The sequence below is a fragment of the Gopherus evgoodei genome, chromosome 2 (genome assembly GCF_007399415.2).
Source record: "Gopherus evgoodei ecotype Sinaloan lineage chromosome 2, rGopEvg1_v1.p, whole genome shotgun sequence".
NCBI lineage: Eukaryota > Metazoa > Chordata > Testudines > Testudinidae > Gopherus > Gopherus evgoodei.
Genome location: NC_044323.1, coordinates 89370518 through 89385381, shown reverse-complemented (window position 1 = coordinate 89385381; position 14864 = coordinate 89370518). Strand labels below are relative to the sequence as shown.

The 14864-nt window shown below is 37.9% G+C and overlaps 1 protein-coding gene across 5 annotated transcripts in view; it reads left to right on the top strand.

The window, feature by feature from the left end:
• The window catches only part of NT5C3A (5'-nucleotidase, cytosolic IIIA), a 42693-nt gene that overhangs the window by 16141 nt on the left and 11688 nt on the right, over window positions 1–14864 (top strand). For 2 of the 5 annotated variants that reach the window (XM_030551340.1, XM_030551341.1), the window contains exons 2-6: window positions 1551–1831; window positions 2231–2337; window positions 12992–13090; window positions 13570–13639; window positions 14602–14648. In XM_030551340.1, the coding sequence (XP_030407200.1) occupies window positions 1681–1831; window positions 2231–2337; window positions 12992–13090; window positions 13570–13639; window positions 14602–14648 (474 nt within the window). In that variant the 5' untranslated portion in view covers window positions 1551–1680. Of the gene's footprint in view, window positions 1–1550; window positions 1832–2230; window positions 2338–7817; window positions 7881–12991; window positions 13091–13569; window positions 13640–14601; window positions 14649–14864 lie in introns of those variants that run through there. The other 3 variants (XM_030551344.1, XM_030551342.1, XM_030551339.1) reach the window with 3 other exon arrangements.

Genomic DNA, 14864 nt, shown 5'->3' with positions numbered 1-14864 from the left:
GGAACAAATTTCCTGCTTGCGTAAAAGAACAGTAACCTATGAGAAATAAGTATTGGTTTTATTCGGTTCCTAGCAGATAGAATGTCCACATAACAACTTAGGATCCTTGTTAGTAGTCTCAGAGGCGGGGGATGGTGGGCACAAAGAATGAACCATTGCCTATCCTGCAGGTAGTCCCTTTGGGTTAGTTAGAACAGTGGTTCTCCACCTGCAACCCAATCAGCACACAGCTGCAGCCCATGTAACATCCTCAGGGCTATACATGTAGTATTGGATGCATCCCACAATGGTAAATAGGTTGAGAACCACTGAGTTAGACGTTCACTGACCAGAACGCATGCGTATCAACCTGAGATTGGAATGCTATCATACAACATACGCTGATCCACTCTACTATTTGAAAAATGTACATCAATATTTTTAAAAATGAAGAAAATAATTACTTACTCTAAATGAAAATTCGCAGTAGGTGACACTCCAGAATTTTATTTTTGCAACTTGCCTGGCTGCTGCTGTTCTCTTCCATTGTAACAGTTGCAGCACCTTCTAACCTTGCATTTGTAGAGCCCATGGCTGTACCATCAACTGCACTGATGTCTCTGGACAAGTTCTGAGGGTCTGAAAGAGCCACCAAAAACCTAAGGATATGCAGGGGCAATAGAGAAGCTTGCACTTGTGCTGTCACATTGGAACCTTTCATGAGCATTGAATTCACATGACATTTATTTTTCTAAAGAATCTGGAAATGAGGCCAGGAAAAAAATCTTTATCCTTTACAATAGTGGTTTTCCATCTGTGCTCCCCATACTCTAAGGGTATGGCTACATGTGGAATTTCAAAGCGCTGCCCCGGCAGCGCTGCGAAGTGTGAGTGTAGTCAGAGCGGCAGCGCTGGGAGAGAGCTCTGCCAGCGCTGCATGTAAACCACATCCCTTACGGGTGTAGCGTGCAGCGCTGGGAGCCCCGCTCCCAGCGCTGCTGCCCTGATTACACTGATGCTTTACAGCGCTGTATCTTGCAGCGCTCAGGGGGGTGTTTTTTCACACCCCAGTTGCAGCGCTGTAAAGTGTGAGTGTAGCCAAGGCCTCAGATTTCCAAAGGGGTCCACACCTTCATTTGAAATTTGTTAGGGGTCTGCAAATGAAAAAAGATTGAAAACCAGTTTTACAATAAGACAATAATTTCCTTTCAATCCCATTTCCCTCCCCAACCCCACACAATTACTTATTTCTTCATCCAGGTTGGCAATGCTCCTAATGACAAAATTGCTAAAGCACGTTAATTGAGGCTGTCTGCCTCCCAAATACTAGCGAACAATCCTCTTGGATTTCCTGCTTCATTATTGCATAGATAAGTAATGGCTCTGTAAATAATTTCCTGTCATTTGTTTCTTCTACTAAATAAGTTGCATACACCTTTTCTTAATGAGATGTAAGGAATTCATTGATGTCCTAAGGCAGTTTTAAAAGATTTGGTAGGGAAAAGGTTGGAAATATACCAAAGAAATAGGCTTTTGCTATGCAAAACAAGAAGTGCCTTCCTCTGTTGCAGAAATCCAAATTTGCCTGCTGCATCCATCAAAGCTGTTCATTCAGTGAAGGTCAAAGGTTCTGTTGTTGGTGCACCAGCTGATCGTCTGTAAGCTGTATCGCTGAGCATAACAAAGTGCTGTGCATTGCTGATGTGCGTCACAGGACCCTGGGTTTTTGCACAGGGATTAGTCAGGCTGTATTTGGAAACGCCCTCAACTGCACCTTGTGCTGCTATATTAGTGTTTCCCAAGCAAGAAGAATTTTCTTTCACTCCTTCAGCTGCTCCGGCAAACCCCTCCGGTAAGTGTGTGCAATTCATGTAAACAGAAATGGCTCTTCTGCCTGCATTTTGTAAGCGAGTATTATCAATTGTGTGTTACTTATGCATGCTTATTCTAACAGCTTAATACAGTCTCTAAAAAATCAATACCTGATAGTGTAGACTTCAAAACAGCATTAAGGGAATAAAAAATGGTTGATTTATTTAGTAGATTAACTAACTTCTTATATGGAGATGAATATGTAAAATGTGCATTGGTATCACTTAAAATATGGGTAATTTCAGATTGGTCTAAATATACACTGAGTGTCCATGCCTTTATGTATATTCAGCAAAAAAAAAAAATTATTTTTCCCCCAAAAAATCAGATAATGTAGCAGACCATTTCTTTAAGAGGTTTACTTGGTTTTTGTTGGCAGCCTGTATGCAAGCCCTGCATCTCTGGACGTTGCTTACCACCTATGCTGTTGCAGTAGGACAAAATCAAGGACAGAAGAATCAAAAGTGCCCTAAGCTCAACGCACAGGTACTCTCTTTTTAAAAGCATGAGAAAAAGTGCTGTCAGTCAATTGTCCAAGAATAACCTCTTAAAACATGCACTTCTTCCAAAAATGTCCAAGTCAGAGTCCAGTGGAGCAGTAAGCACAGAAATTTGTAGCAAATCAATCTTCTAAACGAAATTCTGAAATGGGAGGAAACACTTTTGACTAATTTTTTGGAAATTCAAATTTCAGTTTTCTTCATTTCTTCTATTTTTTATTAAAGTACATATTCCAATACTTAGGATGCGTGGGTCTTAAATAAAAAGTTCTCCCCATCCCATTATGTTACCCTTTTTAGGATTCTAGTACTGTTGCAAAAATATGCTATAAACAAATTAGCATAATCAGTGCTTTGATCTCTGACTGTCATCATTGCAAAGATCAACTTTTTTTTCCTTTTTGATCAGCAGTCTAAGACAATGGCTTAGTAAAGCTTACTAGGTCACCAAAACATTACTTGCCATAGTATGTGAAGTATCTTACTTCAAAATTATATATATATATATATATATATATATATATATATATATATAAACTACACTCTCTTGTTTTCACCATACACACTTCAATTCCAGTTTGGCTTTTTGTAGCTAGTAACTTTCAAACTTTAGAAGTTAGGAACTGAGGCTTTATGCCTTCTGGAAGTTGCAATCTTAAGTTAACAGATACAGCATTAGTTTCTTGCTTTAGCACATTTCAAAATAATGTCCCTGCAATCATATCAAATGCGAAAAGGGGGTTGGGAGAAACTAGATGAAAGTAATCAAAGTGATGTGGGTTTTTTACTTCAGATTTCATGAAACAATTACTGTAGATCATCAGGAAAATGAGATTCCCAACTTTTAGGTGGCATTAACCATGGTTTCCAAAATATCGGGTTTTAAAACTGTCACTGGACCTTTCTCTGTCTTTTTGGTACTGGTACATAATAGAGTATATGATAGCGAGTCCCAAGGATATTTTTAATTCCCTGAATAAATCTCATCACATAGTAATTTTTAAAGTACTAGTTTGCTTTTGCAAGTTGAGCTCTGTGAGAGCTCCTCTTGGCTTTTAAAATGTTACTGGAAGTCACCACCACAGCATAAAAATGAAATTTGCAGTTAACTTTTTGTCATCACAACTCTGTTGCATTCATTTTCAGCTTCCTTGTTCAGAAAGAATCAAAGCAGATTTTCTTGTTTCCTCTGAATTAAAAGTTGCTGTTAATGGATTTAGAATCTGGAAGGTTGCTTAGTTTTGTTGAGGCTTAAATTGTATCACACAATTCTGAAAACAAATATGACAGCAGTTAAAATTCATGAGACTAGTAACATGAATACACATTAAAACATCTAATTCTTATCTGCTTACCTGATTTAATTTTTGTTCAAGATCTTAACATTTTTGGTGGCCATATGGTTGCCTTAGTTTTATTATAGGTTTACAAAGCGAATGCATACCAGCTTGCATCTCTCAACAAATTTTAGTAAGAAAACAGCTAATTTCTAAGGCTCTGGACAAAGAGTACTGCACATATAGAAATAGACCTTACTCCATAAAACAACTTGTGTACAATTCTCCAGTTGTCTTCTATTTTGATCATTATACCATCTGGGAGAGGAGGGAGGGTTCTAACAGCTCTTCTTTTTGAGAAACATTCGTAACAGATTAGTCTTGGCAAAACAAGCAAGAACTTTATATATACCAAGTAGTATAGGGTTACAAGGCTATCAGTTTAAAAATACACTGCCCATTTTTCCATGGCCTCGTTCAAGCTATCTCCAGAACAGTGGTGTTTATAACCCTGATTAGGAATCTTGGACTAGTTGATAATGAAAATCTGAGTTTATGACTTAATCTTGTTCAGGATGTTCACCTAGATCTAATTGTGGAGTCACTTCTATGTCTCCATACAATTAATACTGAAAGTAATTTTCCATTTTAAGTCAAATTTTGAGCTTCTCTCACTTATAGGTAATAACATTTTTAGAAAAACCTCCTTCAGTCTGAAATATCCCCTGGTTAGTCAATGGCCAAATGGGATTTGTTTGGAAAGCCTGAAATAAATCTGAGAAGCTGTTTTTGAGTTGTAGGACTTAAAAGAAATTGAGGCTTTTCACTCTCTCCACACTCTGTCCCCCACCCCAAATCTCTTAACACACAAAAAGTATATGGTCTGTAAAGTTCAAATAGTTTGTTTAGCTAGGCCTCAATGAGAACATGTGCACATTAATAATGCTTTAATGTAATTAATTAATTATCCAAAGTGGAGTTCCTTAATGTTGGGGACACTGAATTCCCCCCTGGGGATTATATATTTGTCATTGACATTGCAGCTGTTAAAAGATTTACTTTGTCTAAATCTTTCATTTAGTTTTTAAACAGCTAGGTGTAGCCTACCTCGTGAAGATAGCCTTCAAAAGGTAAACCGACCACCAGTGTTGTCTCTGAGTGACCTATCCAGTAACAAGAACCTCCCTCAAGATCTTGGTCTATGCTCATCCCAAAACTCCAGCAAAAGATTGAGGGAGATCTGTTGTGGAATTTTCATCCGCTCTTCCCCCTTAAAATTCATACATTCCCCTCAGATACCTGCTGCTCTTAGCTTCAGTGTCTGTCACTAACCCTCCCCCAATATATGGACCAATGCAGCAAACCCTGCCCCTTCTCCTTCCACCAAAAATATGTAGCTTCATTTAGAGGGAAGAGAAGGATAAGTCTCCTGCAGGTACTCTTTGAACACTTGGGAGATTCTGAAAGACATGCCTCTGTGCTGCCTAGAGTAGTGGGTTGGTGGGGAAACAATTTCTCACCTTCGGTGCCCAGGCCACTCTCAGTGCTCTAGGTTCAGCCATAGAGATGCTGCATATTAGTTTCAAAAGTATGAATTGTAATTGCAAGTCTCATTTAAAACAGATGCTAAAATACTAGTCTCTTACCCAGATGCATTATTCCCACAAGTTGTAAAGGCCATAGCAACATTTACTGCCAGGAGAAATGTCTTGATTTTATACAACACTTCATCAAAACCAAAATCTTTTTCATGATTCTCAGTGGTGCAGAAAAGGTCTTTGACCAAGTATAATATTAGTATATACCAAGTATAATAGTCTATTGTGTTAGAGGCCTTAACTAAATGTGGCCTAGAAGGACAATGTCAAAATCAGGAAATTGCACAGTCCCACAGATATTTACATTTCTTAGTGGAAAACTACTACCACTTTTTGTTCTCTCAGGACACAAAATAGGGATGTGTCTGACTCTGTTGTTCAGATAATTATAATAGAGTGTCGTATTATTAAAGCAGAAAAAGGAATTGGTGGAGGAAACTGACAATCATGCCTGGAGGATGATTTACCGGGATATTTACTTATCCTGTGCATTCGATTCCCAAACTAGTAGATTTGAACCAATTTTTGATAAAATTGGATCACTCCCAGTTACAAGCAAAACCTAAATAAGCCAGAGGCACTTGTGCAGAGGATTGTACCCTAATGATTTTTTTTACCCTTTTATATAGGCCCAAACAAGATCAATATCTGGGAATATAAATTCCCAATACATCAAAACTAGTCAAATTTAACATTCTCCCTACTATAACCGTCAAACAGCCTAGATGGATGAACACATCACTAATATTGTCAGGTTGGCACTACTTACAATGAATTTTATCGCTTATCTCCTGGATCAGCTCTCTAGATTTCCCTGTATTTTTAAGAACTTCATAACAAACACACACACACTCTCCCTCTTTCTCTCTTTCCCTAAATCTTGAATTATCTGCTGCCAGTTTTTTAATTAGATTTTGTAATGTAACAAAGCAACTGTCACTAGAAGCACTGTTTCTATTTGTTGCTTTTCAGGCAGACTGGAGTCTGTTTTTAAGCCTACACTTGGTCTCATTGGCTTCAATGGAACCAGCATTTTGTCCTTTAAATTTAGTATGAACTTTGTGATCAGATCTAATTTTAGTTTCTCTCTCTACCCCTCTCTACCAGATTCTACCAGGGTAATGTACGTTATTTATATACAATAGTAATGATGAAAAAAACAGGAATAATATATATAAATACCTGGGACATTATGTAAAAACAAACAAACAAAAGACCAGGAGCATCATGCTCCATAAATTAAACATTAAATAAACTTTAAACTCACTCATTAAATAATTCTCTCACTACACACCCATGTGTGAGATCTCAAGTATTGAATGGTCCTGCAAGTTGTTACCCTTATTCTCAGGACTTGTCTCCATATCTTCTTTATACAAGTTGTCTCCTACCATGGCTCTATAGGGCTGAAGGTTTTCTGAATCTGCACTGTCAATTAGAGCTCATTCATCAACATGCAGGCAGACACACAATCTGTTTCAGCAATATCAGAATTGCCTTTCAACACCATCACCTTCTTTTACACGCTATTCCAAAGATAACTGTATCTTGATGGGCTATTGCAGTAACTTCTGCATATCCTCTATAGAATGTTCCAGGGCTGTGGATCTTCATTCACATCTTTATTATAAGGGTTTAATAGGAGTGCCTAACTGACTACTTCCACAAAGCTTACTTTAAACTTCATATATTTCTAATCCTTTTGAAGTCCCTGGTTTCTTATGATCTTCATTGTTTTCTAGGCTTTCTATTTAGACAAGGTGACAAAAACTGAACACAGGATTCAAGATGGTGATGTACCATCAATTATAGAATTGCCCATCAGTGTTCTCTGTTTCTTGGTACATCTTATTTTTTCAACCAACCAACATGTCAGACTTTTTAATGGGCCTGTATATATTGAGCTAACTCTTAGGAATGCTCTAAGTGGTTACAGTTAATTCAGAATTTCTGTGTTCACGTGACTTTTTTTATGGGCTTTACCTTGCACTCCTACGTTAGTTCGTTTCTGTCTGTCTTCTGAATTCCTCCCAACTTGGATTCTCTTATCTACTCCGGCTATGAAGAACGTGATCACAAATGCAGCAAAAAACAATAAGCTCCATAGTTGGGAGCATGAGGGGGAGGTACTGAAGTATAAGTCATACATACTTTTCTCTATAGTACCTAATAGGAAGCTAGTGATCACTAATAAAAAAGTAGTGCACTTAAAATGTACTAAAAGGACACATAAAACTAAAGTAATTCCATGGTCAACATATGTTAGTCAAAATGTAATAGCTTGTTGTATTCTTATTTGTAATTAAATTATCACTTATTATGTATGTGATTAGTTCACTGCTTTTTCATAAGTAGAGACGTTGGTTTCAACTATTTAAAGATCTAACATAACACTGCCTGACAGAAACTTCCAGTCTATTGAAGGACACAGATTGTACGCATGATGCAGGCCTGCATCTGCGTGTGAAAATATCTACATTACAGGATTTGTATTTTATTAACTAATGTGAGTTGTCCTCTCTTTGGAAGTGGCACTTTTGTTCTGAAATATTGAGTATTGAATCTGCCTTTCTTCCTTGATTCTCATGTAGAAGCTATATTGGAACTAAAGAAACAGCACAAGTTCTCAGCATCAATTAGTACCAGTGAGTGAGGTAAGCCACTTTGCAACATAGATGAGGCATGATGCTTTCTTTATGTTCAGAAATGCTTGCTGAAAATGTCATGCACTGAAACAATCACATTTTCTTCTTTTAGAACAGTCTTTTTGGCAGAAAAAATAAACATAGCATTTTAAAGTATTTTCAGAAACCAGAAAAGAAATTGGTTTAGTCCAAAGCAAAGCAATATCAGTGTCAAGATATTCAAATTATGCCCAGAGAAATTTCTGGGAATTAAAAAGACGTTTAAATGTACCTTTCTCCGATATCATTCCCTCTCTTCTTAGTAACTAAGCCAGCCTAATAATGACTGAAATACTACTTGCGTAGGACAATTATATCATTTTTGCATTTCCCTCCCTTCTAAACACGCACATCCATTTTATGTAATTGAAATGGAAGGATTCAGAGGTGAGTAAACTTTCAGATTCCTGGAGTGAAAGAACCACAGATCAAGGCTGAGGAACTCGTTTCTTTCAAATACTGTAGGAATTCTCTTGCTCAGGCATAAAAATACCCATTCATTCCAGATTTGTCTATCAGCAATCCACAAACTGCAAAATGAATTTTAATATGTTCTATAAAATGCTTCAGAAAAAGTTGAAAATTGCAATGGTTTCTGTTTCATACCATATGACTCTAGTTCACCTGATGTACTGACAATAGTTCTTGTGAATACTCTTCTATATCTGAATTATACATGCAACTCTGGTGTGACTCTCAAAGGACTCATGAGAGGATTCTTGATTAACCAACAGATTTGATGAGCATTTTCTATTAAGAGTTTACTGTGTTCTTCTCAGAACTTTAATGATTCGCCATCCTTTATTTTTTCCTAATTTAACTTTCAGATTATCTAACACTGTGAATATCCATTCATTTAAAAGGGACAAGAGAGGTCCAGATGCTGAGTTAGCCTGCACCACTGCATAAAGAGTGGTTCTCATTTGAAATGCAACTGTATAAAAATGGCACCTTACTTACTACTCAACAGAATTTTAAGTGTTGTGGGTGATGGTACAAAACAAATGTATCTGGATTGCAGTCAAGTCTAGACAGTTTTCTTGGTTATGTAGTGATCACAAAGGTAACAGCATATGACACTGAAACGACATAAAAATAAATCTGAATTGAGAATGAGGTGAGTGTGTATGTGTGTGTTAACAGTGACATTCCCCACTGTTATGGCTCACGAAAACTAACTTCATGAGCCATATTGATCACTTGTGAGCAAAACAAGACAGTTGTAACTTCCTACAAAAGAATATGAGCATTCTGTCTTGGCAGTATTCCCACCCGGGACCAACCTGTAGCACGAGCAACTGGAAATGGATTTTTGTCACCTGAGTGGCAGTGCAGAGTTCTACCAGTTCTCAACCAGTATTGAAATATTTTACCTGTAATTTGCTTTCACTGTACAATCCTACACACATAGCAGAGTTGACTTCAGTATGTATTTGAAATTTTTATTAACTTCTGAGAAGCGCCTTCAACCATGGAAAAAAAATTGTAGTTTGCTTCGTACGTTGCTGTTAATCTACGACAACAATTCCGTACTATGATGTTATTGCAAGTCTCAATTTTAGGTGGGCATTTTTTTCCCCAAAGTTTCTCCAGATCTTTTGATTTCTGGTAGCAGTGCTCTATTCAAAATGGCTGACATTTCCTGTTTGCTTTCAGTTCCATTAAAAGTGACTGACCTCGTTTAAGGTGAATACAACTTCCCTATAGTCTTTGCAGGTGATCTGCCTCTAGTAACAGAGATGACCATTTCTTCATTGTTTCCAGTGAAACTGAAACTAATCTGCCCTCTCAGCTATATGATTTGAAAACTGAGAGAGCCCAGGGAATGTGGGTCCTGAAGAAAGATTGAGAGAGCAAGTGAGAGGAAAGGGAGGAAAAATATGGGTAGGAGAGAACTGTGGGACATGAAGCAGAAGAATGAAAATAAATTACTAATGGAGATTGGGAGAGCGGCCCAAGAGAGGCAGAAAAATGATTGCAGAAGGAAAGAATGAGAACTCTTCAATCCTAAAATAAGAAAGAGTTTCAGAGTAGCAGCCGTGTTAGTCTGTATCCACAAAAAGAACAGGAGTGCTTGTGGCACCTTAGAGACTGACACATTTATTTGCTTATAAGCTTTCGCAGGCTACAGCCCACTTCATCGGATGCATAGAATAGAACATATAGCAAGAAGATAGATAGATATACAGAAACTTGAGAAGGTGGGGGTTGCCCTGCCCACTCAAGAGGCTAATTAATTAAGGCAAGCTATAATCAGCAGGAGAAAAAAAAAAACTTATGAAGTGATTATCAAGATAGTCCATTTCAGACACTTTGACAAGATGTGAGGATACTTAACATGGGGAAATAAATTCAATTTGTGGATGGCTCCGCCATTCCCAGTCTCTGTTCAAACCTGAGTTGATGGTGTCTAATTTGCATATCAATTCAAGTTCAGCAGTTTCTCACTGGAGTCTGTTTTTGAAGCTTTTCTGTTGCAATATTGCCACCTTTAAGTCTGTTATCAAGTAACCTAAGAGGCTGAAGTGTTCTCCTACAGGTTTTTGAATGTTATGATTCCTGATGACAGATCTGTGTCCATTTATTCTTTTTCGTAGAGACTGTCCGGTTTGGCCAATGTACATGGCAGAGGGGCATTGCTGGCATATGATGGCATATATCACATTGGTAGATGTGCAGGTGAATGAGCCCCTGATGGCATGGCTGATGTGATTAGGTCCTATGATGGTGTCACTTGAATAGATATGTGGACAGAGATGGCATCGGACTTTGTTGCAAGGATAGGTTCCTGGGTTAGTGTTTTTGTTCTGTGGTGTGTGGTTGCTGGTGAGTATTTGCTTCAGGTTGGGGGGCTTTCTGTAAGCGAGGACTGGTCTTTCTCCCAACATGTGTGAGAGTGAGGGATCATCTTTCAGGATAGGTTGTAGATCTTTGATGCGCTGGAGAGGTTTTAGTTGGGGGCTGGAGGAGATGACTAGTGGTGTTCTGCTATTTTCTTTGTTGGGCCTGTCCTGTTGTAGGTGACTTCTGGGTACTCTTCTGGCTCTGTCAATCTGTTTTTTTCACTTCAGCAAGTGGGTATTGTAGTTTTAGAATGCTTGATAGAGATCTTGTAGGTGTTTGTCTTTGTCTGAGGGATTGGAGCAAATGTGGTTGTATCATAAAGCTTGGCTGTAGACAATGGATCGTGTGCTGTGTCCTGGATGGAAGCTGGAGGCATGCAGAGTGAGAGTAACCCTCCTAACAGCTATTTGAGGCTCCATTGTATTTAAAGTCTTTAGACTAAGCACAAAGCAAATTGGATACAGTGCGGTTTGGGGACAGCATCTTGTGATTTTTTTGAAGGTTGGCAGTAGAGGATAATGCTTTCAGTCAGTCTAAATACAAATCTAAGAGCCATCTTAATTGTCAGTTACATTGTCAGCATTTGCAGGATTTATCCCCCCAGAACAAAATAGCATTTCATCATGGTGAAAATGACAAAAGATCTGTTAAGAAGGTTAGTTTTTTTGGTTTTGTTTGGGCTTTATTTCCATAGTGACTTATCAATGAGCCCTCAGAGTCTGTTAAATATATGAGGGTACAGTATGAGAGAAATTAGTGTCAAGAACAGGAAGAAAGATCAGTGTTGCATTATTAGATTGATGTTCATCAGTCACCAAATAAGAATTTCTCTGGTAGCCCCATCAATTATTTGAGAATCTATGCTCCTTTTAAAAAACATTTTTCTAGCTTTTATGTAGCAAAGATAATGTGCCAAGCATGAACTGATGCAGGCTGTGTTTGAACAGTGAATGAAAACATTAACTCATGGCCAGTTACATCTCATAGTCCCCATGGTGGTTATAGAAGGCCTCAGATGCAGGTGATAGATGGTGCAGGTGATATCACTGCGCAGGTGATAGGTGGTGCATAGGGACTTTGCAAGAAAAAGGATTTGGCATGGTAGGAATGATGCTGGGCAGTGAACAGTGAATTCACAGGGTAAGAGCAACAGTGTAAGCAGTGCCTCAGCTTCTGCTACTAACTTTAGAATCATAACAAAATATATATGAAGCACTTTGGGTCACCTGGTTGGAATGACCGACTACCACAACTTGATTGGTACTGTAGACACTAACCTAAATTATCACTGGCAGTGGAGACAACCTGCAAATGTCCTAAAGGGGTTATCAGTTGAAACTAGATTTGGATTTGAATATAAATGTTCCCCAATAGTGTGTGCAACCCATACAGTTGGAGCATTGTACTGACTCATGAAAACTTGTAAATGAATTAACTTTTACTGTATTTTCCCTCTCCCAAAAGTCAAGTTCTTGTGAGCTGTCTCTTCCTCTCCTCCAAAACTGAATAAGGTGACAACTCTGCCAGTAAGACTGCTCAGTCCTTCCAATTTTTCAAAAGTTAATGTGCAAAACTTCTGTGCCGTCTCTTAACAGTACCATCTTGAGTTTTGTTTCCTTGAATTTACATCAATTCCAGCAGTACTGAAATGTGTCATAGAATGCCCTGTATGGGTTACTGTGGGCACACCTTGGGAGAACAAGTTATGTTTTGTGCACAGTCCTCACAGTTATGAGGTGGATTCTGAGGTCAGTCTTTATAAGTGAACTGAACATCTTAGGAACAACGAAAAGCCATGATAAAACCATCAGTCTTAAGGGCACCCGATGACACACGAAGCACTCTTAAACCCAACTTTTTCTACTTGGTGCCTTACTGCAGCCACTAGGTGGTGCTGCAGCAGCAGCATTTCTTGTTTCTCTTCTTCCTTAGAACCCCTTACTTTCCAGTTGATACATAGGGTGATGGTGGAAAGTGGGGAGTGACTAATTGAGGAGAGGAAAGGAGAAATCATTTAGGAAGCAGCATTAAAAAGAATGAACAGAGATTGTATGCACTTTGGGGACCACTAGCAGTCCCAGGGCTTTTGGGTTTTGTTTTGTTTTTAAACTTCTCCATTATCCTACTCAATGTTATGCAGAAGTCTTTATATGTAGTACCTGCCCTTTAATGTTTAACAGTTAAATGTCTATATTTTAGTTTATAATTTATTTCCTTCTCTGTTCTGTTTCTTATAGATGCCAGAATTTCAGAAGAAGACTGTCCATATCAAGGACCCAGGAAGAGTAGAAGAAATCATCTGTGGACTCATCAAAGGTGGAGCTGCCAAACTTCAGGTGAAAAATAGGATAAAGATGTGAACAAACAATCATGCTGTTTTATTCTAGGCCGGAAAGCGGAAATGTGTGTATAACTGGAGCCAAGTTTCAATAAGTCTTCAAAGTTGGGAGATCTGTTGAACTAACTCAGTAAACCTCCTAAATTCAAATGTATAACTTCATCATTTTCCATTAATGTCATTAAATAGTGAGTAGCCAAGTCAGGAGATGTCCAAACTCTGGATACTAAAAGGATAACTTCAGGACAAGATGCAAAAGCATATTATTTTTAAGGAGTTACTCTAATTATAATATGATATTATATAATTGTGATTATTGTTGTTCTAATTCTCTATAGTCACACTAAGGTATTTCAGTAGTCTTTATAAGGAGACTTGTGGTAACTATTGTCTTCACAGCTATCAGTAATGATCATTCAGATTCTAGGCATTTAACTTTACTGTGCATCTGTTTTATAACTTTTTTTCTTTTAATAGATCATTACAGATTTTGATATGACATTGAGTAGATTTTCTTACAATGGAAAAAGATGTCCAACATGTCACAGTGAGTACTTTTTATATGAAGTGTGTGTGCTTGGGTTTTTTTAACTACTGCATGTAGTTTTTCTTTCTTGTTTTCTTGGGGGAAGGGATAGCTCGGTGGTTTGAGCATTGGCCTGCTAAACCCAGGGTTGTGAGTTCAATCTTTGAGGGGGCCACTTAGGGATCTGGGGCAAAATCAGTACTTGGTCCTGCTAGTGAAGGCAGGGGGCTGGACTCAATGACCTTTCAAGGTCCCTTCCAGTTCTAGGAGATGGGTATATCTCCATTTTTTTCCCCCTACTATATGGAGACTTCACATGCACTTGATTTATTTGAGTTGTACAGTCTAATAAATGAGTTTTTAGACTCTTAGTTGCTTTCCACTTTAAAACAATTCTCAATCAGTGTTTGTCTATCGTAAGAGATCAAATCTCATTACTCAGACTTGAAGTTACAGTGTACAACTCCAGTAGGGTTATCTCTGCATTAATAATTTAGAGTTGCTGAAGAAGACTTTATTGCTTACAGGGTTGTGTATGTGGTGTTACGCATTTTTAGAGTTACCTAGGGTTATAACAATGACATTAGCAAGAGTCACATGGTTAAACCCCCCTGTAGCTCTGGGAAATTTACACTTTACCCTACTCTTAAAGCAGAGGAAATAAGGTAATGTGTCTTAATGAAATCGAGCTACTAAAGTTGTCAGGCTACAATAATATGTTGAGAAACTTTTCAATTTTAAAATTTAGAATAAGGGACATCAGTATTTTATTTTGTGTTTTTTTTTCTTTCTAATTATTTTTCAAACTCTTAAAAGACGAGTATGCATTCTAGTGGGCTCTGGTATGAACAGTTGTGAGCAAACTTGTGGTATAGTACCACATGCTCCAACATTGCTCTTCAGCATTAGAAAATAAAAAGTTTGAGAGAAATTCAGTCCTTTAGATAAAACTTCTTGTGACTTTTTTTTAATAATCTTTTCAGATGTCATTGATAACTGTAAGCTCATCACAGAAGAATGTCGGAAAAAGGTAACCAGAAAATGCATTAGCCATGGGTCACTGGTACAGTGATTCATTTCACATTATATTTTAGTTCTAGTGTGATCTGATTTATACTGCACTGTAAGAAACAGAGTGAAATTCTGGCTCCACTGTAATTCAGTGGGAGTTTGTTCATTGACTTCAGTGGAGTCAGGAGTTTACCAGCCAAGCCCTCAAATTGTTAACCCTGCATAATGTAAGCAT